This window comes from Mobula birostris, chromosome 13 (genome assembly GCF_030028105.1).
Source record: "Mobula birostris isolate sMobBir1 chromosome 13, sMobBir1.hap1, whole genome shotgun sequence".
Lineage (NCBI taxonomy): Eukaryota > Metazoa > Chordata > Chondrichthyes > Myliobatiformes > Myliobatidae > Mobula > Mobula birostris.
In genome coordinates, this window is record NC_092382.1 from 81,194,092 (window position 1) to 81,218,847 (window position 24,756).

Sequence of the window (24,756 nt, forward strand, 5' to 3'; positions counted from 1 at the left end):
ATGCCACGTCTTTTCACAATTCTATTTAATATTTTACCAACAGATCCACACAACACCACTACCAGCTTGTTCTTGGCTTGTTCTTTCAAGAAGCATATAAGTATCTGGGAAACGAGAGGACCTGCAGATGCTAGAAATCTAGAGAACTACACACAAAGTGCTGGAGGAGCTCAGCATGTCAGGCAGAATCTATGGATGGGAATTAACATTTCAGGCCAAGACCCTTCATTGGGACTCTTGATACCCACGTGTCTGGAATATCAACCAGCAAAGAAAATAGAAAGTAGTGTGAAATTGTGAAAACCTTTGACAAAATTTAGTTCAAGGCTTAAAAAAACCCTGCCAAACAGAGCTCAATAGTTAACAAATACAACAAAGGCAATAAACACTTTCATCAATACCGACATTAGCTTTTTTATATAAAAATATCTTTGTCCCATTTCAATCAGTAAAATTTACAAAGATAAATAAGAACTTTAGAAAAGTTTAGAAAAGTCTATTTACACTCAAACCCACTTAGATTAACACTACCTTGGATAGAAGGAGGAAGAGAAATAACACACATGAGAAATAAAATCACAACAGTCAATAGATAAAACCTTCCCCAACACACACATGTTCCTCGACCAGTGGAGCACCTCACCACAGTTTGTGGTGTTTGTGTCATCAGTCAGACATCCGAAAGATTTTCTCTGTCAATCAGCTTCCAAATGTTGCTACTCTGTCATTCGTTACCACGCCCCGCTGATGATTCCCTTCTCCTCGACTTCTTCAGTCTGCAGGAAGTTCAAGGGAAACCTCTTCACCCACAGCGTGGTGACTGGAACCTATCCCACAGGGAGAGCGAGAGATGAACAACAGGGGAGGGTTTAAACAGAGGACTGTTTTGGAACTGAATACATGGCAGGGTCCAGCCGGCCTGAGTTGACGCTCTACTGTACACTAGGTGTGTTATAAATTCACTAAGTACCATAGATAGTGTTTAAAATAGGACTGATTTATTGGTCTCTTATCCAGAATATTAAACTCCAGTCCATTTAAAGGTGAATAGGCTGCAGGAGAAACTCCTCCCGTGCCCAGTGACCAGGGTGCAGAACTGGGTGTGGTGAGCAGCAGCAATAATTGCAGAGTTCAGCGCCGACAGTCACTCTCGAAATTGTATTCAGCAATGGTGATGGATAAATATGCAGCATGCAGCTTATTGAAAATTTCTCCCAGTGTGACCCTGGTATTGTATTACAAAGTTCGATGACTGAGTCAATCCCTTCCCACAGTCTGAGCAGGGGAACAGCCTTTCCCCAGAGTGAACTCACTGAGGTTCCTTCAGATTACATGACTGAGTGAATCCATTCCCACAGTCTGAGGAGGTAAACGGACTGTCCCCATTGTGGACTTGCTGATGTACCTTAAGTTGAGATGACAAAGTGAATCCTTTCCCACAGTCTGAGCAGGTTAATGGCCACACCCTAGTGTGAACTGACTGGTGTGTTTGTAGCCCGGATGACTGAGTGAATCCTTTCCCACAAACTGAGCAGGTGAACGGCCTCTCTCCAGTGTGAACTCTCTGATGATCCTTCAGATTAGATGACTTAGTGAATCCCTTCCCACAGTCTGAGCAGGTGAATGGCCTCTCTCCAGTGTGAACTGACTGGTGTGTCAGTAGGTAAGATGACAGAATGAATCCCTTCCCACACACTAAGCAGGTGAATGGCCTTTCCCCAGTGTGAACTCGCTGATGTACCTTCAGTTGGGATGAGCAAGTGAATCCCTTCCCACAGTCTGAGCAGGTGAACAGCCTCTCTCCAGTGTGAACTCGCTGATGTACCTTCAGTTGAGATGACTGAGTGAATCCCTTCCCGCAGTCTGAGCAGGTGAACGGCCTCTCTCCAGTGTGAACTCGCTGATGTACCTTCAGTTGAGATGACCCAGTGAATCCTTTCCCACAGTCTGAGCAGGTGAATGGCCTCTCCCCAGTGTGAACTCGCTGGTGTACCTTAAGTCGAGATGACTGAGTGAATCCTTTCCCGCAGTCTGAGCAGGTGAATGGCCTCTCTCCAGTGTGAACTCGCCGATGTACCTTCAGTTCAGATGACGATCTGAATCCCTTCCCACAGTCTGCGCAGGTGAATGGCCACTCCCCAGTGTGAACTGACTTGTGTACCAGTAGGTCGGATGACCGAGTGAATCCCCTCCCGCAGTCTGAGCAAGTGAACAGCCTCTCTCCAGTGTGAACTTGCTGATGTACCTTCAGTTGAGATGACCAAGTGAATCCCTTCCCACAGTCTGAGCATGTGAATGGTCGCTCCCTGGTGTGAACTCGCGGGTGAGCCATTAGGTCAGATGACTGAGCGAATTCTTCCCCAGAAATTCAGCAGATGAACAGCCTCTGCCCAGTGTGATCTGACTGGTGTGTCGACAGGTGGGAAGACCGACTGAATCCCTTCTCACACACAGAAGAGGTGAATGGCCTTGTCCCAGTGCAAACTTGCTTATGTACCTTCAGTTGAAATGACTGACTGAATTGATTCCCACTGTCTGAGCAAGATGAACGGGTTCCCCCCCGTGTAAAATGACGAGCATGTCAGTCGGTCAGATGATTGAGTGAATCCCTCCCCACATCTGAGCAGGAAGGATGATTGAGTGAATCCCTTGCTCCACTTCATAAATATCTGGACAGAGACAGCAAAACTGGCGTGTTGGGTTCAAGATTCCCATAGACAAATTCCTTGTCGTGTTTAACCTGTAAAAAGATTTACAAAATCCATCAGTGGGTGAAGGACAACATTTCAGATGAGATCACTTGAGTTGTCAAGGTGTGATCTGACATCACACTGTTACAGTGAAGTTCAACCCAAGTTGGAGACAGAAATCATCTTCTAACTGCGCACAGTGCTGGTATCTGGAATGACCATCAAATTCTCTGATGGTCTTCCTATCTCTATAAGAATGGGGCATTTCTGTCATCTCCAATCTGTGACCTGGCTCAGTTTGACTCTCTCCATTGGTATTATTCCCTGTTCTCAGTGAGCTTCATGGGTGTCTGGCCCCACAGTAATTGAAACACTCTCACACAAATAGCTGGCAGTGCATTCCACACACCCACCACTCTCTGTGTAAAAAAACTTACCACTGACATCCCCTTGGTATCTATTTCCAAGCAGCTTACAACTATGCCCCCTCGTGTTAGCCATTTCAGCCCTGGGGAAAAACCTCTAGCTATCCACACGATCAATGCCCCTTATCATCTTATACACCTGAAAAAGGCTCTAAACATAAACAAGGAAATTATACATTGCTTTGAGGATTTGTTAGAAGTATACAAAATTATGAGGGTATAGATAGGGTAAATGCAAGCAGGCTTTTTCCACTGAGGTTGGGTGGGATGACAACCAGAGGTCATGGGTAAGTGGGAAAGGTGAAAATTTAACGGGAACATGTGGAAAAGCTCTTTATTGAAATGGTCGTGAGAGTGTGGAATGAGATGCCAGCACAAGTGGTGAATATGAGCTCGGTTTCACCATTTAAAAGAAGTTTGATAGGTACCTGGATGGTGGGGGTATGGAGGGTGATGGTCCCGGTGCAGGTAGTTGCATTAGACAGCTTAAATGTTTTTTCGGCATTGACTAACAGTCTTAGGCATTTAGAGGAACAAAATATCCAGGGCATCAATATCTCTTGAAAACCAAGGTTCCCTGCGCCAGTTACCTTTCAACTTTTAATTTGGCAGGCCCATACAAATGCTACACCCTCAAAATTTCACTTCTGAAGTCCTCCCAAATACCAAGTATTCCTTGGCCAAAAAACAGCCTATCCCAAACCACACTTGTCAGATCCTTTGATACCATCCAATTTAGAATCTCAACCTGTGATCCAGACCTCTCTTTTTCCATATTTGCTTTGAATCTCATGGCATTATGATCAATAATTTCTGTCACCAGCCCTGGATCATTTCCTAACAGCTTATTGCACATTTCTACATCGAGAATTCTACAAACTGATTAAGGGCACATTTGACAAACTCAAAACCATCTAGTCCTTTTACAGTATGGGAGTCCCAGTCAAAATATAGAAAGTTAAAATAACTTACTGAATCAACCTTTGTTTCTTGGCATGGTCTGCGAACTCTCTACAAATTTGTTCCTTTCAATCCCTCAGACTGTTGGGTGCAACCAAATCCCAATGATGGCTACAATATCATAATTCCCTATCCTGAGCTCATCTGGCTTTCCTATGATGCTTCTTGCATTATGATATATTCAGCTCAGCACATTCATCGCACCATGCTCAGCCATTTGATTGCTGACCCTGTCTGAGGTCTGAACAACATCTGACTGGTGTCAAGAAAACAACCTCTCCCTCATTGTCACAAAAACAAAGGAGCTGATTGTGGACGACAGGAGGACTAGAGACAGGGTAACTCTTACTGACATCAATGGATCTGGGGTTGAGAGGGTGAACAGCTTTAAATTCCTCGGCATAAACATCACCGAGGATCTCACATGGCTGTGTTTTGAAAAGAGCACAGCAACACCTCTTTCACATCAGATGGTTGAAGAAGTCTGGGATTGGGCCCCAAATCCTGAGAACCTTCTAAGGGGATACAGTTGAGAGCATCCTGACTGGCTGCATCACTGCCTGGTATGGGAACTGGACTTCCCTTAATCGTAGGACCCTGCAGAGAGTGGTGCGGACAGCCCAGCGAATCTGTAAATGTGAACTTCCCACTATTCAGAACTTTTACAGAGACAGGGGTGTAAAAAGGGCCCGAAGGATATTGGGGACCCAATTCACCACAACCACAAACTGTTCCTGCTGCTACCATCCAGGAAACAGTACCACAGCAAAAGGACCAACAAGCTCCGGGACATCATCTTCCACCAGGCCATCAGTCTGATTAATTCATGCTGATACAATTGCATTTCTATGTTATATTGAATGTCCTATGAAAAAACTATTTATTATAAATGACTCTAAATTACACATTTAGATGGAGACATAACGTAAAGATTTCTACTCATCATGTATATGAAGGATGTATGTAATAAAGTCAATTGAATTCACCCTCTCCACTATCTGTTCTGTCATTCTGGCTCCCATTCCTCCTACAACTATTTTAACCACATCACCCCTCCTCCCCCCCACTAACACTAGCAAGGCTAACCACTAGGGTATTAGTCCCCTCTCGTTCTGTTCCCCTAACTAACGAATCCGCTGTCCTCTCTTTGAATTTTTTCTGCCAGGTAATCTCCCCAAAAGCTTCAAAAGTGGTCTACCTGTTGTTGTGTGGGATAGCAACAAGAGTACTCTGCAATGGCTATTTAACCTCATTCCGCTTCCTGACTCTCACCCAGTTTCCTGTGTCCTGCACCTTGGGTGCAACTCACCTCTCTTCATGTCATATTTATCACCCCCTCCAACTCCTGGATGATCTGGAATTCATTCATTTCAAGTTCCAACTCTTTAAAGTACAGGGTTACAAGCTGCAGCTGGATGAACTTCTTGTAGGTGAGGGCATCAGGGACACTGGAGGTTTCCCCACCTTCCCACCAATGTCCCCTCTAATTTTTTAATGACCAGCGTATACATAAACCTTGTACTGTGCATTTTTTTACCCAGTGACAACATGTGCACAGTGAATTTTATATAGAGAGGTATTCATTTTAACAGCTGGCAAATCACTGTCGATAGGAACTTTGATCTCCTCTGGGTTCGATCGAGTTCATCTGCACTCTCACACAAACTATGTAGCAGGCCTGTAACCGGTGATGAAGTATTTTCTCACCAGAGCTTTTGCACATTGTCCATCTGTGGTTTGCTTGCTAAATTACACTTTAAAAAGTCAGATTTCCAAATATCATTCCACTTCTTCCCACTTGTGAATTCTCCAGCAACTTTTGTATCACCACAATACACACAGGTAACACTAGTTTCTGTATTGGACATAAATATTTTCCCTGAATCCTCCTGAGGAATTGAGGATATATTAAAAAATCATTTCGAACCTATGTAACCTCTGGCTAAAAGAATAATTGGGACTGAACAGGAATGTTGAACTGAAGTAAACTCTGTCATCAGCAGTTAGCTATGACAGGCTCATTACCAGTTCTCTGCAGCTTGCAGAGAGACAGACTGAGAGCTGATAACATTATACATTGTACCTTCGTTAGTTGATAACATTATACATTGTACCCTCTTTTGAGTAAAGGGAGGAGGACTCACTGATAAGGACAGGAATGAACATCTGTCTGTAATTAAGTCAGGGCCTTACAAAGGGAACAACGGATAAGGACTGGATGGTACATCCTTCTGTAACTAAAACCTTATGAGCTCTCTTATCTAATTAATTAAGTTTTGCACCAACAGACATGGTGGCTGTACCAGTTCAAATAACATCTACCAACAGTAAGGTATGGGGCTTACTATGTATAAATATATGGCTGTAACCTGACTAACTCATTCCTCTTGTCAGTTGGTGGCAGTGCTTACCTGCCTTCCCTTTGACAACTGGGTCTCAAACTCCTGCAGCAGAATACACAATAAACTGTGGTGATGATAAGAAGCTGGTCTCTCAAGTTTTATTCAGATTTAACTTCAACATTCGGCGTCACAAACAGGATCCCAATATCGGGAGTGCCAAGCAGACTGTGGTGGGATATTACCTCATGAGAAAAAGCAGTAAATTTGATATGGAAAAAGAACTGTGGAAAGAAGTGGAAGTTGTTGAAAAGGGAATGGAAGGAAAAGGCAGATGTAAAGAGGAACAGTATATTATTAGCAAGTTGGAGGAATAATGCATGTGACAAACGGACAAAGGTATGTACTGCAGAAGGAATGCCAAAGGTTGGGAGAGGCTAAAACCGGAGTGTGAATGGTGGATGGGCGTTGAAAACGAGAGCAGGAAAAACAACGTAAGCAAACCAAGGCTGGCTTACATAGGAGGGAAGGGCAGGAACGTCAGTCTAAAGTTCTAACTGATAGGGAAACAAGGGATCCCGAACACATGTCTGGCATACCGACCCGTGCACCCGTGCTCCCGAACCCCAATTCTCCCAGTACTCAGATACGGTGGCGGCTCAGGTAAAACAGCGGCATCAGGGGAGGGGAGGTCCCTATACCCTGAGATCCAGAAAGGAAATACCGAGGATTATACTGAGACAGGGAGGGAAGAATCCAATAAAACCCCAGAGTTAATGGCTCCACAAAGACAATTGCTGACCCGAATGATGCCCAGTCCACGAGCAGGAGGAGGGACAGCCCTCAGTGATTCCTGTGTATGCACCCTGGAAGCCTAAAGAAATGATAATGATCATGAATCAGGCCCCACAGAGAAAAGAAAGACCAGCACAGTTTGCTCAGTATGTCCGCAGTACTATACAAGTGTTCAATGTGACCCCGCAAGATTTATTCAGTCTCTGCTGCATGATTCTCTCAGCTGATGAGGGGCGGAAATAGAAGGCAGAATTGAGATACCAAACCTATCAGGAGTTACAGGCGGGAAACCATAATGAGAATGAACAGACAGACCAGATAATTCAAGCATTGGAAAGGGCTCTCCACCAACCTGTAGATATCACTAAGGTACTTTAATAAAAACCTAAGCCTGGGGAATCGGGACCAAACTATTGGGAGCAATTTGTGGCCTGCTACAGCACTTTCGCAGGAGACCAAGCCTTTAATGATGGGAACATAATTGTACACACCTGGGAAAAGAGGGAATGGTTGGTAACCTGAAACCCGTACACACATCAGACAGCTTTTTGCCAAAAAAATTCTCTCACCTCAGTTTTAAAGGGAAACATCTTTACTCTGAGACTGTGCTGTCAGATTAATATCTAATGGAAACATCCTCTCCATGTCCACTGTATCCAGGCTTTTCAGCAGTCGGTAGGTTTACTTAACCATACATCCCCCCAGCACCCCCACCGTCCCTCTGAACTCCATTGAGCACAGGCCCAGAACCATCAAATGCTCCTCATACTGTGACGGGGGTCCTGAATTACCCCTATGAACTGTGCTTTTGAAAAGAGAGATAGAGGTGTATTCAACACCAGACACCTTGTTAAAAGAGAGAGAAAGAAGGAGAGAGAGAGACAAAGACTGCTTTGAGATGATGTTATGGTTTTTCAGCAGCATGTTTACACTTTTGCAAGGACACTCTCAGCTTCTGTATTCTTACAGAGAGAAGGGAGGAGCTACTTGATAGGCAGTTGGTATTCAGTGCGCTGAGATAAATAGAAGGTCAGATGATAGACCTACAGACACAATGGTTTTGGACACTGAATGAGCTTTGTTGTGCCCATAGAAAAGGTGGGTTTTGGAGAATCGATCAGCGGCTCTTGAAGTGTGAAAAGGGTGTGACCGGTGGGGAGCTATTCATGTGTCGAACCCTCGCGTGGGTTGATAATTCCACCACATAAGAACGGCCCCCTTTGTTGTGGTCACAGTCAGTGACTTCAAAAGGATTTCAGAGGACAACGGGAAGATCAACACCATCAGCTCACCTGAAGACTCAAATCTCTTCCTCTCTCTCTCTCCATCACTACTCAACTCAATACCACGAACTGAACTGAACTTTACTCATCATTGTAAGATGATCTATTTACCCCTAGACTTGAAGAAGCTTGGTTTTTATATATTCCTATATATATATATTCATTGCTAACCTGTTTGACATAGCTGCATTTATATTACTGTATTGTGTAGTTACTAATAAATAATATTAGTTAATAGCAATACTGGACTTCAAAGTGTTTTCCATTTCTGCTGGATCTTTAACCCATCACGGGGTACGTGACAATACATAAAGCCGATCATTCCTGAGATTATTCTTGTAAACCTTGTCAGCAACAACTGTACTGAACACATTTCCAGGAATAACAGACAAGTTGGTACCAGGGAAAAGTTGTGCTTTCTTTACTGTTCTATTATGTCAAAATGAGCCATTTCCATTCCCAGCTTAAAACAGGTTCATTTCAGGAAATATAAACCAGTGAGTTTCATAAAAAAACTGGAATTACCAGAAACACTCAGCAGGTAAGGAACAGCTGTGGGGAGAGGAACAAACTTAATGATTCAGGTTAATAACGTTTTATCAGAATGGCCTCACACATTTTCAGTTTTTAGTGCAGATCTCCTGCATCTTGGGTTTATGTTTTATTTCCACTGCCTGATAGACAGGTGACAGTGAGGGGCAATTTCCAAACACAGTTTGAACACTGGTCTATTTTATTTCTACTGATGCAAACACAGAGCAGCCACTACCTGTGAGGATGGAATGGGAACGCATCCTCTCCTCAGGTTACAAGCAACACATATAAAAGTTGCTGGTGAACGCAACAGGTCAGGCAGCATCTCTAGGAAGAGGTACAGTCGACGTTTCGGGCCGAGACCCTTGTCCTAACTGTACCTCTTTCTAGAGATGCTGCCTGACCTGCTGTGTTCACCAGCAACTTTTATGTGTGTTGCTTGAAATTCCAGCATCTGCAGATTTCCTCGAGTCTCTCCTCAGATCAGCAGTCATTGTTTCCAAAGGAACCCCAGAAACAAAGATCTGATCCCAGAACTCAGCGCCTCATAAACCCGGGCAGCTCGACCCCGGGTCCATTTTACTTGGATCAGAAACTGTGCTGCACCAGGACCCAGCCTCACAGAGTCAACAGCTGAATCTGCCACTCACACACCACCCCCACGGCTGGCACACCACGTGATCCTACGTCACAAAGCGGAGGGCGGGGCAGATCTGCGGTAAAACAGCCTCACGTGACCGGCTGACGGGACTCCCGTTTCAATTCTGTGGAAACAGACAGCCTGGGCTCCTGGTTTGGATCGTTCAACGCAGATTAAGTAAAGTCGACACATTTCTGACGAGCCCAAATAACTGGGTACTAAATGAGTAACTGGCCCTCAGTTCGGGGATCACGGCCCACATCAGATCTCCTCGCTCGGGATCGGTCTCAATACTCACCGATGGGAAAGTGAAAACTTCGGCCCGCGGACAGCGATCCCGACCTTTCCCGATCCCGCTGCCGCAGATGAATCGGCTTCAGCACTGAGCGGAAAGGAAAACACCACCCATCTGGATGCAGTGAGCATGCGCGGCGTCAGTGTTACATCATCCGGAGGGCGGGGCCTCGGAAACATACGCGCAGATGCTGCCCATCCGCGGTCAAATGGAAGGGGGCAAATGGGATCACGTGACCGGTGGGGTTTCCCACCACAGGCAGAGACTCCAGTTGCCCGCCACTCTGCCTAAGAGGGTTGTACTTCGGTATTAGATACACGGAATACCAGTTTCTATTGAGTATATTGTTTATGGGAGCCGCTTTCTGTGTTAAAATAGCTGCTGAGTTTTCTATACACACAAAAAAAACTGAGGTGTGGACATGGAAGCGGTGCTTGCGGAAACTTTTAATGGTGCCCTGATTACCCATAAAGCCGGGAGTTGTAAATTTAGCCGTCGCTGAAGCACCGATCAAATGCGCAGGCGTCAGGATTGCGCTTTTCCCGAATATCACTCATGCGCGCAATACACAAAGGCCTCGGGAGGATCGGCAAGAGGTGAGAGAGAATCTCCGGGCGGGATTTTAACACCGACTTCGGGACAATTGTTGTGAGATCCAGATATCGTAGCCCGCAATCCCGGGACAGTCCTGCTCTCTTCCCTCTCTCTCAGCCCCACGCTCCGTACACGGGCCCCGGGGAGCTTCCGGCTGATGAGGGAGTGGGAACCGATGGATCTCTCAGACAGAGCTGAGCTCCAGCTGTCTAAATGCAAGGACTGGGAACTCGGAGAAAGGGAACAAAATATTTTACATCAGCTGTTGAGAAAATCACCTTTGTTCTACTTCCAATCACAAACAAGAGAAAATCTGCAGATGCTGAAAATCCAAACAACACACACAAATTGTTGGAGGAACTCAGCATTAGTACTCTTTTCCATAGATGCTGCCTGCCCTGCTGAGTTCATCCAGCATTTTGTGTGTTTTGCTTGTTCTACCTCCTCTTGTTCTGGACTTTTCCACCCGTAAGAACATGTTTTGACCCACTCTGTCTGGGTACATAATGATATCAAACAGCTTTGTACTGGGCAACAAGTAGCTTTCACATCACAAATGTGCCAGACTCCAATGGGACAGACTACTGCCTTCCCTTCATATTCATTGACATTGCCATCAATGAGTTTACCACTGTCAGTCACCTGGGGGAGGGTTCAGGGGAAATATTTATGTACAAAACAGAAACTGGTGTTACCTGTGTGTATTGTGGTGATGCAAAAGTTGCTGGAGAATTTGCAAGTGGGAAGAAATGGAGCGATATTTGAAAAAAAATGACTTTTTATAGCATCAGTTAGCAAGCAAATCACGTATGGACGGTGTTCAAATGCTCTGTTGAGAAAATTCTTCATTACCCACTGCAGGCCTGCTACATAGGTTGTGTGAGAGTGCAGATGAAGTCAATCAAACCCAGAGCAGATAAAAATGATTATTGACCATGATTTGCTAGCTGTTAAAATGAGAACCTCCATATATAACATTCAGTCTGCACATGTTGTGTCACCAGTTTAAGGAGTTGGAGCTGGGAATGAATGAATTCTGGATTCATCAGCAGTCGGAGGGGTGATTGATATGACATTGAACAGAGGTGAGTTACACCCAAGGTGTAGGACACATGAAACTGGGTGAGAGTCAGGAAGGGGAATGAGGTTAAATAGCCATCGCAGTGTACAGTACTCTTGTGGCCATCCCCCACAACAACAGGTAGACCATAGAAAGGGTGCAGAGGAAATTTACAAGGACTTTGTGTCGATTAGGGAGCATGGTTTATGAGAATAAGTTGAGTGATCTCGGCCTTTTATCCTTGGAGTGACGGAGGATGAGAGGTGACCTAATAGAGGTGTACGAGATAATGAGGGGCATTGATCATGTGGATAATCAGATGCTTTTTCCCAGTGCTGAAATGGCAAGCACGAGAGGGCATAGTTCTAAGGTGCTTGGAAGTGGGTATAGAGGAGACATCAGGGGTAAGTTTTTTTTTTATGCAGAGAGTGGTGAGTGCATGGGATGGGCTGCTGGCGGTGGTGGTGGAGGCAGAAACAATAGGGTCTTTTAAGAGACTCCTGGATGGCTACATGGAGCTTAGAAAAATAGAGGGCTATGGGTAAGCCCAGGTAGTCCTAAGCCAGGGTCATGATCGGCACAGCTTTGTGGGCAGAGGGGCCTGTATTGTGCTGTAGGTTTTCTGTGTTCTCTGTTCTACCACTTTAGAAACTGTTGGAGGAGGTGGGGTGGGTGGTTATCTGGCAGAGGAAAGTCAAAGGGGTGATGTGGGTTCAGTAGTTAGGGTACCAGAACTAGAAGGGGACTAATGTCGTAGTGGTAAGGCTTGCTGGTGCTAGTGTGGTGGAGACAGGCTGGGTTAAACTGAAGTTGTAGTGGGAATGGGAGCCAGAATGACAGAACAGATAGTGGAGAGGGTGAATTGAATTGAATTGACTTTATTACTTCCATCCTTCACATACATGAGGAGTAAAAATCTTTATGTCACATCTCCGTCTGAATGTGCAACATGCAATTTTTATTAAGTTATAATAGAACACGACAGTCACTATAACTTAGAAATGCAATTGTATCAGCATGAATTAAGCAGTCTGATGGCCTGGTGGAAGAAGCTGTCCCGGATCCTGTTGGTTCTGGCTTTAATGCTGCGGTACTGTTTCCTGAATGGTAGCAGCTGGAACAGTTTGTGGTTGGGGTGACTCGGGTCCCCAATGATCCTTCGGGCCCTTTTTACACTCCTGTCTTTGTAAATGTCCTGAGTCATGGGAAGTTCACAACTACAGATGTGCTGGGCTGTACACACCACTCTACAAAGTCTGTGATTAAGGGAAGTACAGTTCCCATGCCAGGCAGTGATGCAGCCAGTCAGGATGCTCTCAGTTGTGTCCCTGCAGAAAGTTCTTTGGATTGGGGGCTGCATTTCAAACTTCTTACAACCGTCTGAGGTGAAAGAGGCACTGTTGTACAGACCACATGAGATCCTCTGTGATGTGTCTGACGAGGAACTTAAAGCTGTTCACCCTCTCAACCCCAGATCCATTGGTGCAAATATGGGTTAACCTGTCTCCATTCTTCCTGTAGTCCACAATCAGCTCCTTTGTTTTTGTGACAATGAGAGAGAGGTTGTTTTCTTGACACCAGAGACCTCAGGGCATGGAATATGATATTGTAGCCATTACTGGGACTTGTTTGCACCCAGCAATCTGAGGAATTCAGAGAAATAAATTTGTGGAGAGATCACAGACTATGCCAAGAAAGAATGCTTCATATAGTGAGCGATTTTAAATTCCCAAAGATTACTGGGGCTCCCGTATATAAAAGGACTGGATGGGTAGAGTTTGTCAAATGTGCCCGAAGTCAGCATGTAGAATTCCCGACATAGAAGTGTGCAATAAACTATTAGAAAATAATCCAGGGCTAGTAACAGAAATTAGTGTATCGGAACACTTTGTATGTAGTGATCATAATGTCAGGAGATTCCAAGTTAATATAGAAAAAGTGAAGACTGAACCATGGGTTCAATTCTCAATTGGAGAAAGGTCAATTTTGATGGTATCAGAAAGGATCTGACAAGTGTGGTTTGGGACAGGCTGTTTTCTGACAAAGGAGTACTTGGTAAGTGGGAGGCCTTCAGAAGTGAAGTTTTGAGGGTGTAGAGTTTGTATGTGCCTGTCAAAGTAAAAGTTGAAAGTTAACTGGTGCAGGGAACCTTGGTTTTTAAGGGATATCGAGGCCCCGGATATTTTGTTCCTCTAAATGCCTCAGACTGTTGGGTGCGACCAAGATTCATTAATGACTACAATAATCATAATTTCATGCCGTGAGCTCATCTGACATTTTTTTTTTAGTTGTCGTCAGTTGCTTTCTAAAAGCTTCCTAATACTTTTTGTTCTTTTGTTTGCCGTCTCTTTGGTTATTATGTTGGCTTAGGCTTCTCTTTTCAGCCATGGTTGTGTCCTCCTGCCTTTACAATGCTTCCACTTCTTTGGGATGTATCAATCACTCAGCTCCCGAATTGCTCCCAGAAACTCCAGCCGTTGCTGCTCTGTTGTCACGCCTACCAGTTTCCCCTTCCAGTCAAGTTTGGCCAGCTTCTCTGCCACAGAAACATGGAGAAGGTCAGTACAGAAACATGCCCACTCTGGACGATCAGAATGGTAATCTATGTGAGGAGACAAAATAGATGGGGGAGATTTAATTATTTTTTTTTTTTTTTTTTTTTTTTTTGCATCTCTATTTTTCAGGAGTTGGACACAGAGTCTATAGAAGTGAGGCAAAGCAGCATCAACTTCATGGACCCTGTACAGATTACAGAGGTGGGGGTGTTTGCTGTCTTAAGGCACATTAGCGTGGATAAATTCCCAGGGCCTGACAAGTTGTTCCCTGGGACTCTGCGGAAGACAAGTGCAGAAATCGTCAGGGCCCAAGCACAGTGTGATGTCAGATCACATCTTGGTGACTAAAGTGATCTCATCTGAAATGTTGCCTTCACCCACTGATGTATTTTGTAAATCTTTTCACAGGTTAAGAACGGCAAGGAATTTGTCTCCCAGAATCTCAGAGACAACACGCCAGTGTTGCCCTTCTTGTCCATTAAGAAGTGGATCGAGGGATTCACTCAATCATCCTTCCTGCTCACACTGTTGGAATGGATTCACTCAGTCATCTGAACTGAAAGTCCATCAGCAATTCCACACTGGGGCACGGCCACTCACTGTTCTGTATGTGGGAAGGGAATTAGTCAGTCATCCCACCTGCGGACACATCAATTAGTTCACACTGGGCAGAGGCTGGCCACCTGCTGAATTTGTGGGGAAGGATTCACTCGATCATCTGACCTAATGGCTCATCAGCGAATTCACACCAGGGAACGGCCATTCACCTGCTCGGACTGTGGGAAGGGATTCACTCGCTCATCAAACCTACTAGCTCACCAAACAGTTCACACTGGGGAGAGGCCGTTCACCTGCTCAGAATGTGGGAAGAGATTCGCTCGCTCATCCAACCTGCAGGCACACCAGGCAGTTCACACAGCGGAGAGGCCGTTTACCTGCTCAGACTGTGGGAAAGGATTTATTCTGTCATCTCAACTGAAGGTACATCAGCGAGTTCACACTGGGGAGAGGCCATTCACCTGCTCAGACTGTGGGAAGGGATTCATTCTGTCATCTCAACTGAAGGTGCATCGGCAAATTCACACTGCGGACAGACTGTTCACCTGCTCAGACTGTGGGAAGGGATTCACTCGGTCATGTCAACTGAAGGTACATCAGCGCATTCACACTGGGGAGAAGCCTTTCACCTGCTCAGAGTGTGGGAAAGGATTCACTCAGTCACCCCACCTACAGGCACACCAGTCAGTTCACACTGGGAAATGGCCGTACACCTGCTCAGACTGTGGGAAAGGATTCACTAGGTCATCTGGCATAAAGACACACCAATCAGTTCACACTGGAGTGTGGCCATTCACCTGCTCAGAATGTGGGAAGGGATTCTCTCAATCATCCAACCTTCTGGCTCACCAGTCAGTTCACACCAGGGAGAGGCCGTTCACCTGCTCAGACTGTGGGAAGGGATTCACTCAGTCATCCCACCTACAGGCACACCAGTCAGTTCACACTGGGAAATGGCCGTACATCTGCTCAGACTGTGGGAAAGGATTCACTAGGTCATCTGGCCTAAAGACACACCAATCAGTTCACACTGGAGTGTGGCCATTCACCTGCTCAGAATGTAGGAAGGGATTCTCTCAATCATCCAACCTTCTGGCTCACCAGTCAGTTCACACCAGGGAGAGGCCGTTTACCTGCTCAGACTGTGGGATGGGATTCACTTCATCATCTAACCTACTGAGACACCAGTCAGTTCACACTGGGGAGAGGCCGTTCACCTGCTCGGATTGTGGGAAGACATTCACTCAGTTATCCAGCCTACAGACACACCAGACAGCCCACACTGGAAAGAAGCCATTCACCTGCTCAGACTGTGGAAGAGGATTCACTCACTCATCCACCCTACGGAGACACCAGTCAGTTCACACAGGGGAGTGGCCATTCACCTGCTCAGACTGTGGGAAGGGATTCATTGGGAGATTTCAACTGAAGGTTCATCGAAGAGTTCACACTGGGGAGAGGCCATTCACCTGCTCAGACTGTGGGAAGGGATTCACACAGTTAGCTAGCCTACAAGCACATCAGTCAGTTCACTCTGGGGAGAAGCCATTTATCTGCTCGGATTGTGGGAAGAGATTCACTCAGTCATCTCAACTGAAGGTACATCAGCAAGTTCACACTGGGGAGAGGCTATTCACCTGCTCAGACTGTGGGAAGGGATTCACTTTGTCATCTCACCTGCTGACACATCAGTCAGTTCACACTGGGGAGAGGCTGTTCACCTGCTCAGATTGTGGGAAGAGATTCACTCAGTTATCCAGCCTGCAGACACACCTGGCATCCCACACAGGGAAATGGCTGTTCAACTGCCCAGACTGCGGGAAAGGATTCAACCACTCATCCACCCTCCAGAGACACCAGTCAGTCCACACTGTAGTATGGCCGTTCACATGCTCAGACTGTGGGAAGGGATTCACCCGGTCATTTCAACTGAAGGTACATCAGAGAGTTCACACTGGGGAGAGGCCATTCACCTGTTCGTTGTGTGGGAAGGGATTCACACAGTTAGCTAGCCTACAAGCACACCAGTCAGTTCACACTGGGGAGAAGCCATTTACCTGCTTAGACTGTGGGAAAGGATTCACTCAATCATGCCACCTGAAGCTACATCAGCGAGTTCACACTGGGGAGAGGCCATTCATCTGCTCAGTGTGTGGGAAGGGATTCACTCGGTCATCCGACCTATTGGCACACCAGGCAGTACACATTGGAAAGAGGCCATTCACCTGCTCAGACTGAAGGAAGGGTTTCACCCATCTATTTGGTCTAAGGGACACCAGTAAGTTCACACAGCGGAGATGCTGTTCACCTGCTGTGACTGTGGAAGGTGTTCAGTCATGTATGTAACTTTATGACACACTACTGTAGTCAGAAAAGTTTTAAGTTTATGAATTCTGCAATTATTGTTGCTGCTCACCACACCCAGTTCTGCACCCTGGTCACTGGGCATGGGAGAAGTTTCTTCTACTGCATATTCACCTTTAATGGGACTGGAGTTTAATATTCTGGATCTGTGACAAATAAATCAGTTCTGTTTTAAACTCTGTCTCCGGTACTTAGTGAAACAACACCATAAGATACCACGTAACGTGTGTTCTATTGCTGCTGATACTTTTACTGGGTTGTGTGTACGTGACACTGGGAAGAGTTCTCCAACTCTCAGTCAGGTGCTCCACGCTTCCTTGTCACTATCTTGTCTGCTCAGATGGTTGGGATGTCTCCCATGAAGGGTCATACTCATTCCACTGGTTAATGTTTTCTTCCATTGTGATGATTCCTTTTTCTGAGTTGGCCTCTCATTTAAGTTTTCTGGTCTGTATTTCTTATCACGATTGCATACACACACCTGGAGTTCTGAATCCTGTTCATTTTTGATGAAAGTATATACTTAGAAGTTTTATCTGACTGTTGTGTGATTTTTTTTTTTCGTGTGTGTTACTTCTCTTCCTCCTGTCCAAGGTAATGTTAATCTAAGTGGGTTTGAATGTAAATAGTCTATTCTAAACTTTTCTAAAGTTCTTATTTATCTTTGTAAATTTGACTGATTGAAATGGGACCAAGATATTTTTTTTATTTCAAAAAAAAGTCAATTGATGAAGATGTTTATTGCCTTTGTTGGATTTGTTAACTATTGAGCTCTGTTTGGCAGTTTTTTAAAAAAAAACTTTGAACTAAATTTTCTTAAAGGTTTTCTCTATTTTTCACTACTTTCTATTTTCTTTGCTTGTTGATATTCCAGATATGTGGGTGTCAAGAGTCCCAATGAAGGGTCTTGGCCCGAAATGTTGATTCCCATCCATAGATGCTGCCTGACATGCTGAGCTCCTCCAGCACTTTGTGTGTAGTTCTCTGGATTTCTAGCATCTGCAGGTCCTCTTGTTTCCCAGATACTTGCATGCTTCTTGAAAGAACAAGCTGGTTGTGGGGTTGTGTGTGGCTCTGTTGGTAAAATATTAAACAAAATCATTAGAAAGAAGTGGCATAGGGTTGGAAGGTGTAGAATCTGTGGGTAGATTTAAGGAGCAGCAAATGTTAAAAAAAAAAAAAAAAAAAAAATCCTTGATGGGAATTGTATGGAGACCCCCAAACAGTAGTAAATATGTGGTCCACAAAATAAAATGGGAGATAGAAAATGCGTGCCAAAAGGGCAATGTTACAATAGTCATGGGGGATTGTCATGCAGGTGACTAGGAAAATTAGGATGGTGTTGGTCTCAAGAGGAGAAATTCGTAGAGATCCTACAAGATGCTTTTTTAGAGCAGCTCGTGATTGAGCCCACTTGGGAATCAGCTATTCTGGATTGGGTGTTGTAATGAACCGGATTTAATTAGGTCACTTAAGTTCAAAGAACCCTTAGGGGCAAGTGATCTTAATATGATCAAATTCACCCTGACATTAGAGAAGGAGAAGCTAAAGTCCGATGTGGAATAAAGAGAATTACAGAGGCATGAGAGCAGAATTGGTCAAAATTGATTTGAAAAGAACACGGGCAGGGATGAAAACAGAGCAGCAATGGCAGGAATTTCTGGAAGCAATTTGAAAGGCACAGGATATACAAATCACAAAGAGGAAGCAGTATTCTAAAGGTAAGGTGACAAAACCGTGGCTGATCAGAGAAACCAAAGACAACATAAAAACCAAAGAGAGAGCATGGAGCAAAAATTACTAGGAAGTTAGAGGATTAGGAAGCTTTTAAAAACCAACAGAATGCAACTAAAATAAATAAGTATGAAACGATGGGATACAGTGGTGAGCTAACCAGTAATATTAAAGAGAACGCCATTTTTTCTTCAGGTACATTTAGTGTACAAGAGAGGTGGAAGTGGATATCAAACCACTGGGAAATGATGCTGGAGAGGTATTAATGGGGTGGGGGTGCAAGGTGAACTGATGAACTGAATAAGTATTGTACATCACTCTTATCTGTCGGAGACACTGGCAGGAATATGAAAGTCCCAGATGTCAGTGGTCAGAATGTGTAAAGTTACGTTACTCGGGAGAAGTTTCTTGGGAAACAGAGATGGTCTGAAGGTAAATAGATCACCTGGACCAGATGGTGAACACCCAAGAGATCTGAAAGAAGTGGCTGAAGGGATGTGGAGGCATTAGCAATCATCTTTCGAGATCTTACCCCCACCATCCGAAATCTCCTCTCCTCACCCACCCTCCCAACTCCAGTCCTGTCCCCGCTTGCAGGGCAACAGTCTGCCGGTGTTTGCCCCCAATGTGGTGAATCGCCACCACCGTGGGCTCAGACATTTCCACAGATGAGCCCCTCCTGTCCCCACCGGGACAAACATCCTGTCCGCCCCCTCTCTCACCGTCTTCATCCTCTCCCTCCCCGGGGAACCGGCATCAAACCGACGGGCCGAGCGGTCTCCTCCTACCTGTCAGCGATACATCAGACTCCGGCCGCAGGAGACGCTTCACAAACGCCCCAACTTCCCTCGGAGGGAATTAGAAGTAAATCAAAAAATGGGACATTTACTTTGGGATTTGTTCCGCTCGAACAGTGAGTCCGCCGTCGGCGTGGCATACGATTTCATCAGGGGTAACGCCCTCTCGACTGGTCCGCCTCTGCTATTGGGTGCAAACACTGATCGACATTCCTGTCCACCAATGGGAATAGAGCAGCTCCTGAAGCGTTGGTTTTCAGCGGTGCAGGAGGGCGTGGTTACGCGATTAGCAGCTCAGCCATTAAACCGATAAAGCTCGAGCTCACCAGCGCGTGGGTGACGTAAGACACAGCGCAAGTGAGGGCAGATCCCGGTGTGGGGAGCCCATGTGTGATGTTAGGCGCGTGGGTGCGCCTGTGTGACATCACCTCTGGGGGGATCGATCGTATTTAAAAGCACCTTAATGGACGTTTCTTATGATTTCAGTGGGACAACAACATTAATCTCGGGTTTCATCACTGAATCCAGTGTTGTGAGATGTAAAGTCCCCTGTTATGTGTCCGGCTGTGCCGTGTTGTTGGTGGAGTGGGCAGCGTGGTGTTTGTCTCGATTCGGGTCACAACACCAGAATTGCCAGCGGGGTCCACACACAGTGTATTAGTGACCAGAAAACCTCCCGTCCCTGCAGTCTCTGTCTCCTGGTAAACTCAACACCCTGACAATGTGGACCATAGATACCCCTTCCTCTCAGAGTCAGGGAATCATTCAGACAGCTGATCAAAGAGAGGAATTATATTTAGCTCCTCCGCAGTTGTGCGGGGTAGGGTTGTTTTTTTTTGGGGGGGGTCAATATTAATTGTTGCGTTTTGTGCGGTGAGACGGATTTTTTTGAAGGTGAACCATTGGGATGCCGTTATTTTTTTCATGCTGGGGAAGCTTGATGTTTCTCTCTGAACGACTTTCATGTTCTTTGTTTCGTGGCTCTCTGGAGAAGAACAAAAACTCAGAGTTGTATATGGATACCTGCTTTGATAATAAGTTAACCTTTGAACTATCTGCTCCGAGCAGGACTTCCCGGTGTATAAACATTTTCACTCCGATTCCCATTCCGGTTGCGACGTGTCAACCCATCGCCTCCTCTTGTGCCAAGATGAGGCCACCCTCAGGGTCCAGGATCAGCACCTTATATTCATTCTGAGTACCCTCCAACCTGATGGCATGAATATCGATTTCTCCTTCCGGTGAACAAATCTCCCGCTCACCTCTCCCTCCCACTCCCTCTCTTCCTCTCTGACTTTTCACGTCCTGTCACCTGCTGATCACTTCTCTCTGGGTCCACTGCTCCCTCCCTTTCTCCTATTCTCCACTCTCCTCTCCTATTAGATCATATTTTCTTCTGCTCTTGAGCTTTCCCACCTACCTGGCTTCACCTATCACCTTCCAGCTCGGCATTTCCTCGCCCGCCCCGATTTTATTCAGATTTTTCCCCCATTCCATCTCCGTCCTGAAGGAGGGTTCAACTGGAAACGTCGGCTGTTCATAGATGCTGCCCAACCTGCTGAGTTCCGCCAGCATTTTATGTGTGTTGCTCTGTATTTCCAGCATCTGCAGACTTTGTCCTGTTTGTGATTTACCTCTCCGTCGTCCATCCCGCCTCCGGCCACCGGTGGCGCCGCATGGACCTCCGGCCACTGGCGGCGCTGCATAGACCTCCGGCTACTGGTGGCGCTGCATGGACCTCCGGTCACTGGTGGGATGAGCAGACCTCCGGCCACCGGTGGTGCTGCGGAGAACCTCCTGCTATACGCATGCGCAGTGCCGACAGCAGCTATAGCCGGTGTGTGCTGTTTGGGCGACGGTGAGTTGGATACCCTCAGGGTTGTGTAAATCTGGGTTAGGGCATTGGGAAATCAGCGCTAGCTCTGCCGGACGGCCGGAGCAGGGGTGCAGTGGCAATTTTTTGGTGCCGGAGCTGTACGAGGGGTGATTGATAAGTTCGTGGCCTAAGTTGGAAGGCCTAAAGTTATACAGCTCTCGTTACATCCACGTGTAGTTCAACTCTTTGAGTGATTATGCAGAAAGTTTGGAGTTAATAACTTTTGTGGTATTTCTGTTTCAGATAATTGAAAAATGCTAGGTTTTCTAAAATTGACTCCTTCCACCTTAGGCCACGAACTTACCAATCACCACATGGCATTTCAGCAATGATCAGCTTTATGTCTGAGGAGCATTTGATGGTTCTGCACCTGTGCTCAATGGAGTTCAGAGGGACGGTGGGGGTGGTGGAGGGATGTATGGTTAAGCAAACCTACGAAATGCTGAAAAGCCTGGATACAGTGGACATGGAGAGGATGTTTCCATTAGATATTAATCTGACAGCAGAGTCTCAGAATAAAGATGCTTACCTTAAAAACTGAGATGAGAAAATTTTTCTGGCAAAAGTATGTCTGATCTGTGGAAGTTGTTGCCACAGAGGTTGGGTGAGGCTGTCATTTGGGTATATTTATGACAGATTAATATATTCATGATTGCTAATTAGCTTCAGGGTTACAGGAGGAAGGCAGGGTCTTCTCTCAGACCCAGTTACAATCATTCCAGGTCTGGTAATGTGCTTCCAGCAGCCCAGCCCTTTAAAACCACTCCCATTCTGTGGAAGTCGAATCCGGATAAAGTCACTCAGAGACCGTATAAGTACAAACTCTTTATTCCAAGCACCCGGGGCTTACTCAGTCCAGGACTGTTCCCGACCAATCCACCAACTGACTAACAATTCCGCTTATGCCACAGGTATATCCATCCAGATACCCCACACACAAGACAGGCTGGAGCCAAAGTTATTTACTACATGACAGCCCCTAAAGACAAATTACAAAATAGTCATAATGGCTTACACACACAGAACAGACTGAAGTTGTCCTATCTCTGCACATGAGTGCACAGGGAGATAAGCATCCTGAAATCCTAGCTAGCTACCCTCAAGGAGAAATATGGCTCAGCATGGCTCAGCACATCTGTTGATCATCAGCAGTTTCTTTCAGAAAAACAGGCTGCTATTGTTTAACGAAGTGCTAACCCTTTTACATACTTTATTACTCCCTCCTTTTCATCATTACATGATCAACAAAGCAGTATTTTTTTACAGAGAAAGCAACCGAGTACGGCATTGATTTATCAGAGGGTAAAAACAGCAGACATCAGTAATGAGAACAATTATATGTACAACTATTAGGCCATAATGCAATATCTCGTCCCACATATTACCGAACATACCTCCGAAGACCACCATTTCGACCCTTCAGTGAACCTGTGTAAATCCTGCCCTACTTTCTTGATGCTGTCAGTCTCCTTGGCAGTGTGCTCGGAGAGGGATGTAATGTTAGTAGACTCATCAGGGATATAGGTGCAGCATTCTGTGTAAATAATAGCACAGGTTCCCCCTTTCTCAGCCAGGATAAAATCTGAAGCCATACGATTCTGTGGGATTGTTTGCCGGATTGCAATCATTTCAGTGGATATTTCTGTTACTTGGGCCTGTGATTCTGTCAGGGCCCCTGCAGTATTGTGGCCAGCTCCTCAAGTGCTGTAGCCAAATTGATTATCTCTCGTGAATTCCTGGCTACTCCATAGGAGAGAAAAGCGATCATCCAAAATCGCTCAGTCTCAGTTATTCCTCTCCGCTGCTGGGCACCTGCAAGTATGGCCAGGATGCATGTTTCCCAGTACAGGAAGTTCTGTTTGAGAGATACCATCCCTCAGAACACTGACAGCCACAGTTATCTCTGACTGGACCACAGTTCCTCACCTCACTTCCCTGGGTGTTATTTGAGAAAGCTCAGGCTGAGAGTTCCTCACTCTGGTTCAGTGGGATTACTGTTGCGTAACCGGCAACAATGAATATTTACCGAGACAGGTTTTATAAAAACAACCAAACATTTATTAAACACGTATAAACGATAAGGAGGTAAAGACAAAGGAAAACTTTAACTGGAGGTTAACAGGTACGCAGTTGTTCACCAGCTCGCCACTCGACTCTGGTTCTTAAAGTGTTAAATGCTGAAAACAGTTCTTAAAGCGATACAGTCAGGTACAGTTCTTAAAGCGATAACTTCGAAAGTCCAACAGTTTTACACATTCAATTGGGAGAGACTTCTCTGGAGAACGATTTCTTCACCGACGCACCTTTACTGCCGGTTCTGTCCACAGGATTCCCGATGCCAAAAATAAACAGTTTAAATCAACTGACCTCAAATTCCTTTTAGAGAGAGAGAGAGCGTTTGTGCATGAACTCATTGCGCTATTGCAAGAGTTATCTCAATGCAGGTTCTCTCCAACGAAGACTCAATAAGGTCGATTCTTTATTAAACTGACAACCGATGTCGACTTCTCTCGATCCTTCACTTAGATGAATTCTTCACTCTCCCTTCAAAACTGTCAGAATTGAGTAAATTGGCACTTCCAGCCACAAATTCCCAGCTCAAATACAATATCTTGTAAGAGAACACACCTTCTGTTTTAAAAATGAAACTGCGTCACAAAAACAAACACGTAACAGAAACGGAGGCACAACACATTCTACCTGGAAATCCACAAACTCAAAACCCCACTGCGTCACCTGAGTCAACCCTTATTTCGTCACGGGGCACATGTCATCACCTGACCTCACATCGGCGGGAAAATCACATCAGGTGACCTCCAAAAGACCATTACCGCATTCTCACAAAAAACACAGATCTCCTTAAGCATGTAACATTACTGACATTGGAACCATAGTTTTACCATGCTGGGGAATTTCACCACAAACCCAGCAGGCCCCTAGTTCCACCTGTTTGGCATAGGTGTGACAGAAAGGTGTTAACATGGGGGCCCCCGGATGCTGGGGTGAGCCCTCTCAAAGACATAAACACGTACACCAATACATTTTCCTTTAGTCCGAGAGAGTCCATCCACAATGTTCCTTCAGTAACACGTTTTTTGTCTGTTTGATGTATTCACCGAGATTGCCCCTTCAGTTTCACAGCCGTGGGAGTGGTCAGTAACACCTGATATGGTCGCTTCCACTGAGGTCCCAGTTTCCCTCGATCCCAGATCTTGCTCAGGACAAAATTCCCAGGTTCTATGGTGGGATAGTCACTC

General features: G+C 45.5%; 2 protein-coding genes across 3 annotated transcripts; one reads left to right on the top strand and one right to left on the bottom strand.

The window, feature by feature from the left end:
- Nucleotides 1–373: 373 nt before the first annotated feature.
- LOC140207048 (uncharacterized) lies at nucleotides 374–10,087 on the bottom strand. Its single transcript, XM_072275369.1, has 2 exons — nucleotides 9,965–10,087; nucleotides 374–2,740 (listed from the first exon to the last, which is right to left on the bottom strand). The coding sequence occupies exon 2, from the start codon at nucleotides 2,330–2,332 to the stop codon at nucleotides 1,310–1,312; it is 1,023 nt and encodes a 340-aa protein (XP_072131470.1). The 5' UTR covers nucleotides 2,333–2,740; nucleotides 9,965–10,087; the 3' UTR covers nucleotides 374–1,309.
- LOC140207047 (uncharacterized) lies at nucleotides 9,768–17,601 on the top strand. Of its 2 annotated transcripts, none has more exons than XM_072275367.1 (2): nucleotides 9,768–10,557; nucleotides 14,579–17,601. In XM_072275367.1, exon 2 carries the CDS (start codon nucleotides 14,897–14,899, stop codon nucleotides 16,964–16,966), a length of 2,070 nt encoding a protein of 689 aa, XP_072131468.1. In that variant the 5' UTR covers nucleotides 9,768–10,557; nucleotides 14,579–14,896; the 3' UTR covers nucleotides 16,967–17,601. The 2 variants fall into 2 exon arrangements, with proteins under 2 accessions (XP_072131468.1, XP_072131469.1); XM_072275368.1 differs by lacking the exon at nucleotides 9,768–10,557 and adding an exon at nucleotides 10,606–11,640.
- The last annotated feature ends 7,155 nt before the right edge of the window (nucleotides 17,602–24,756 follow it).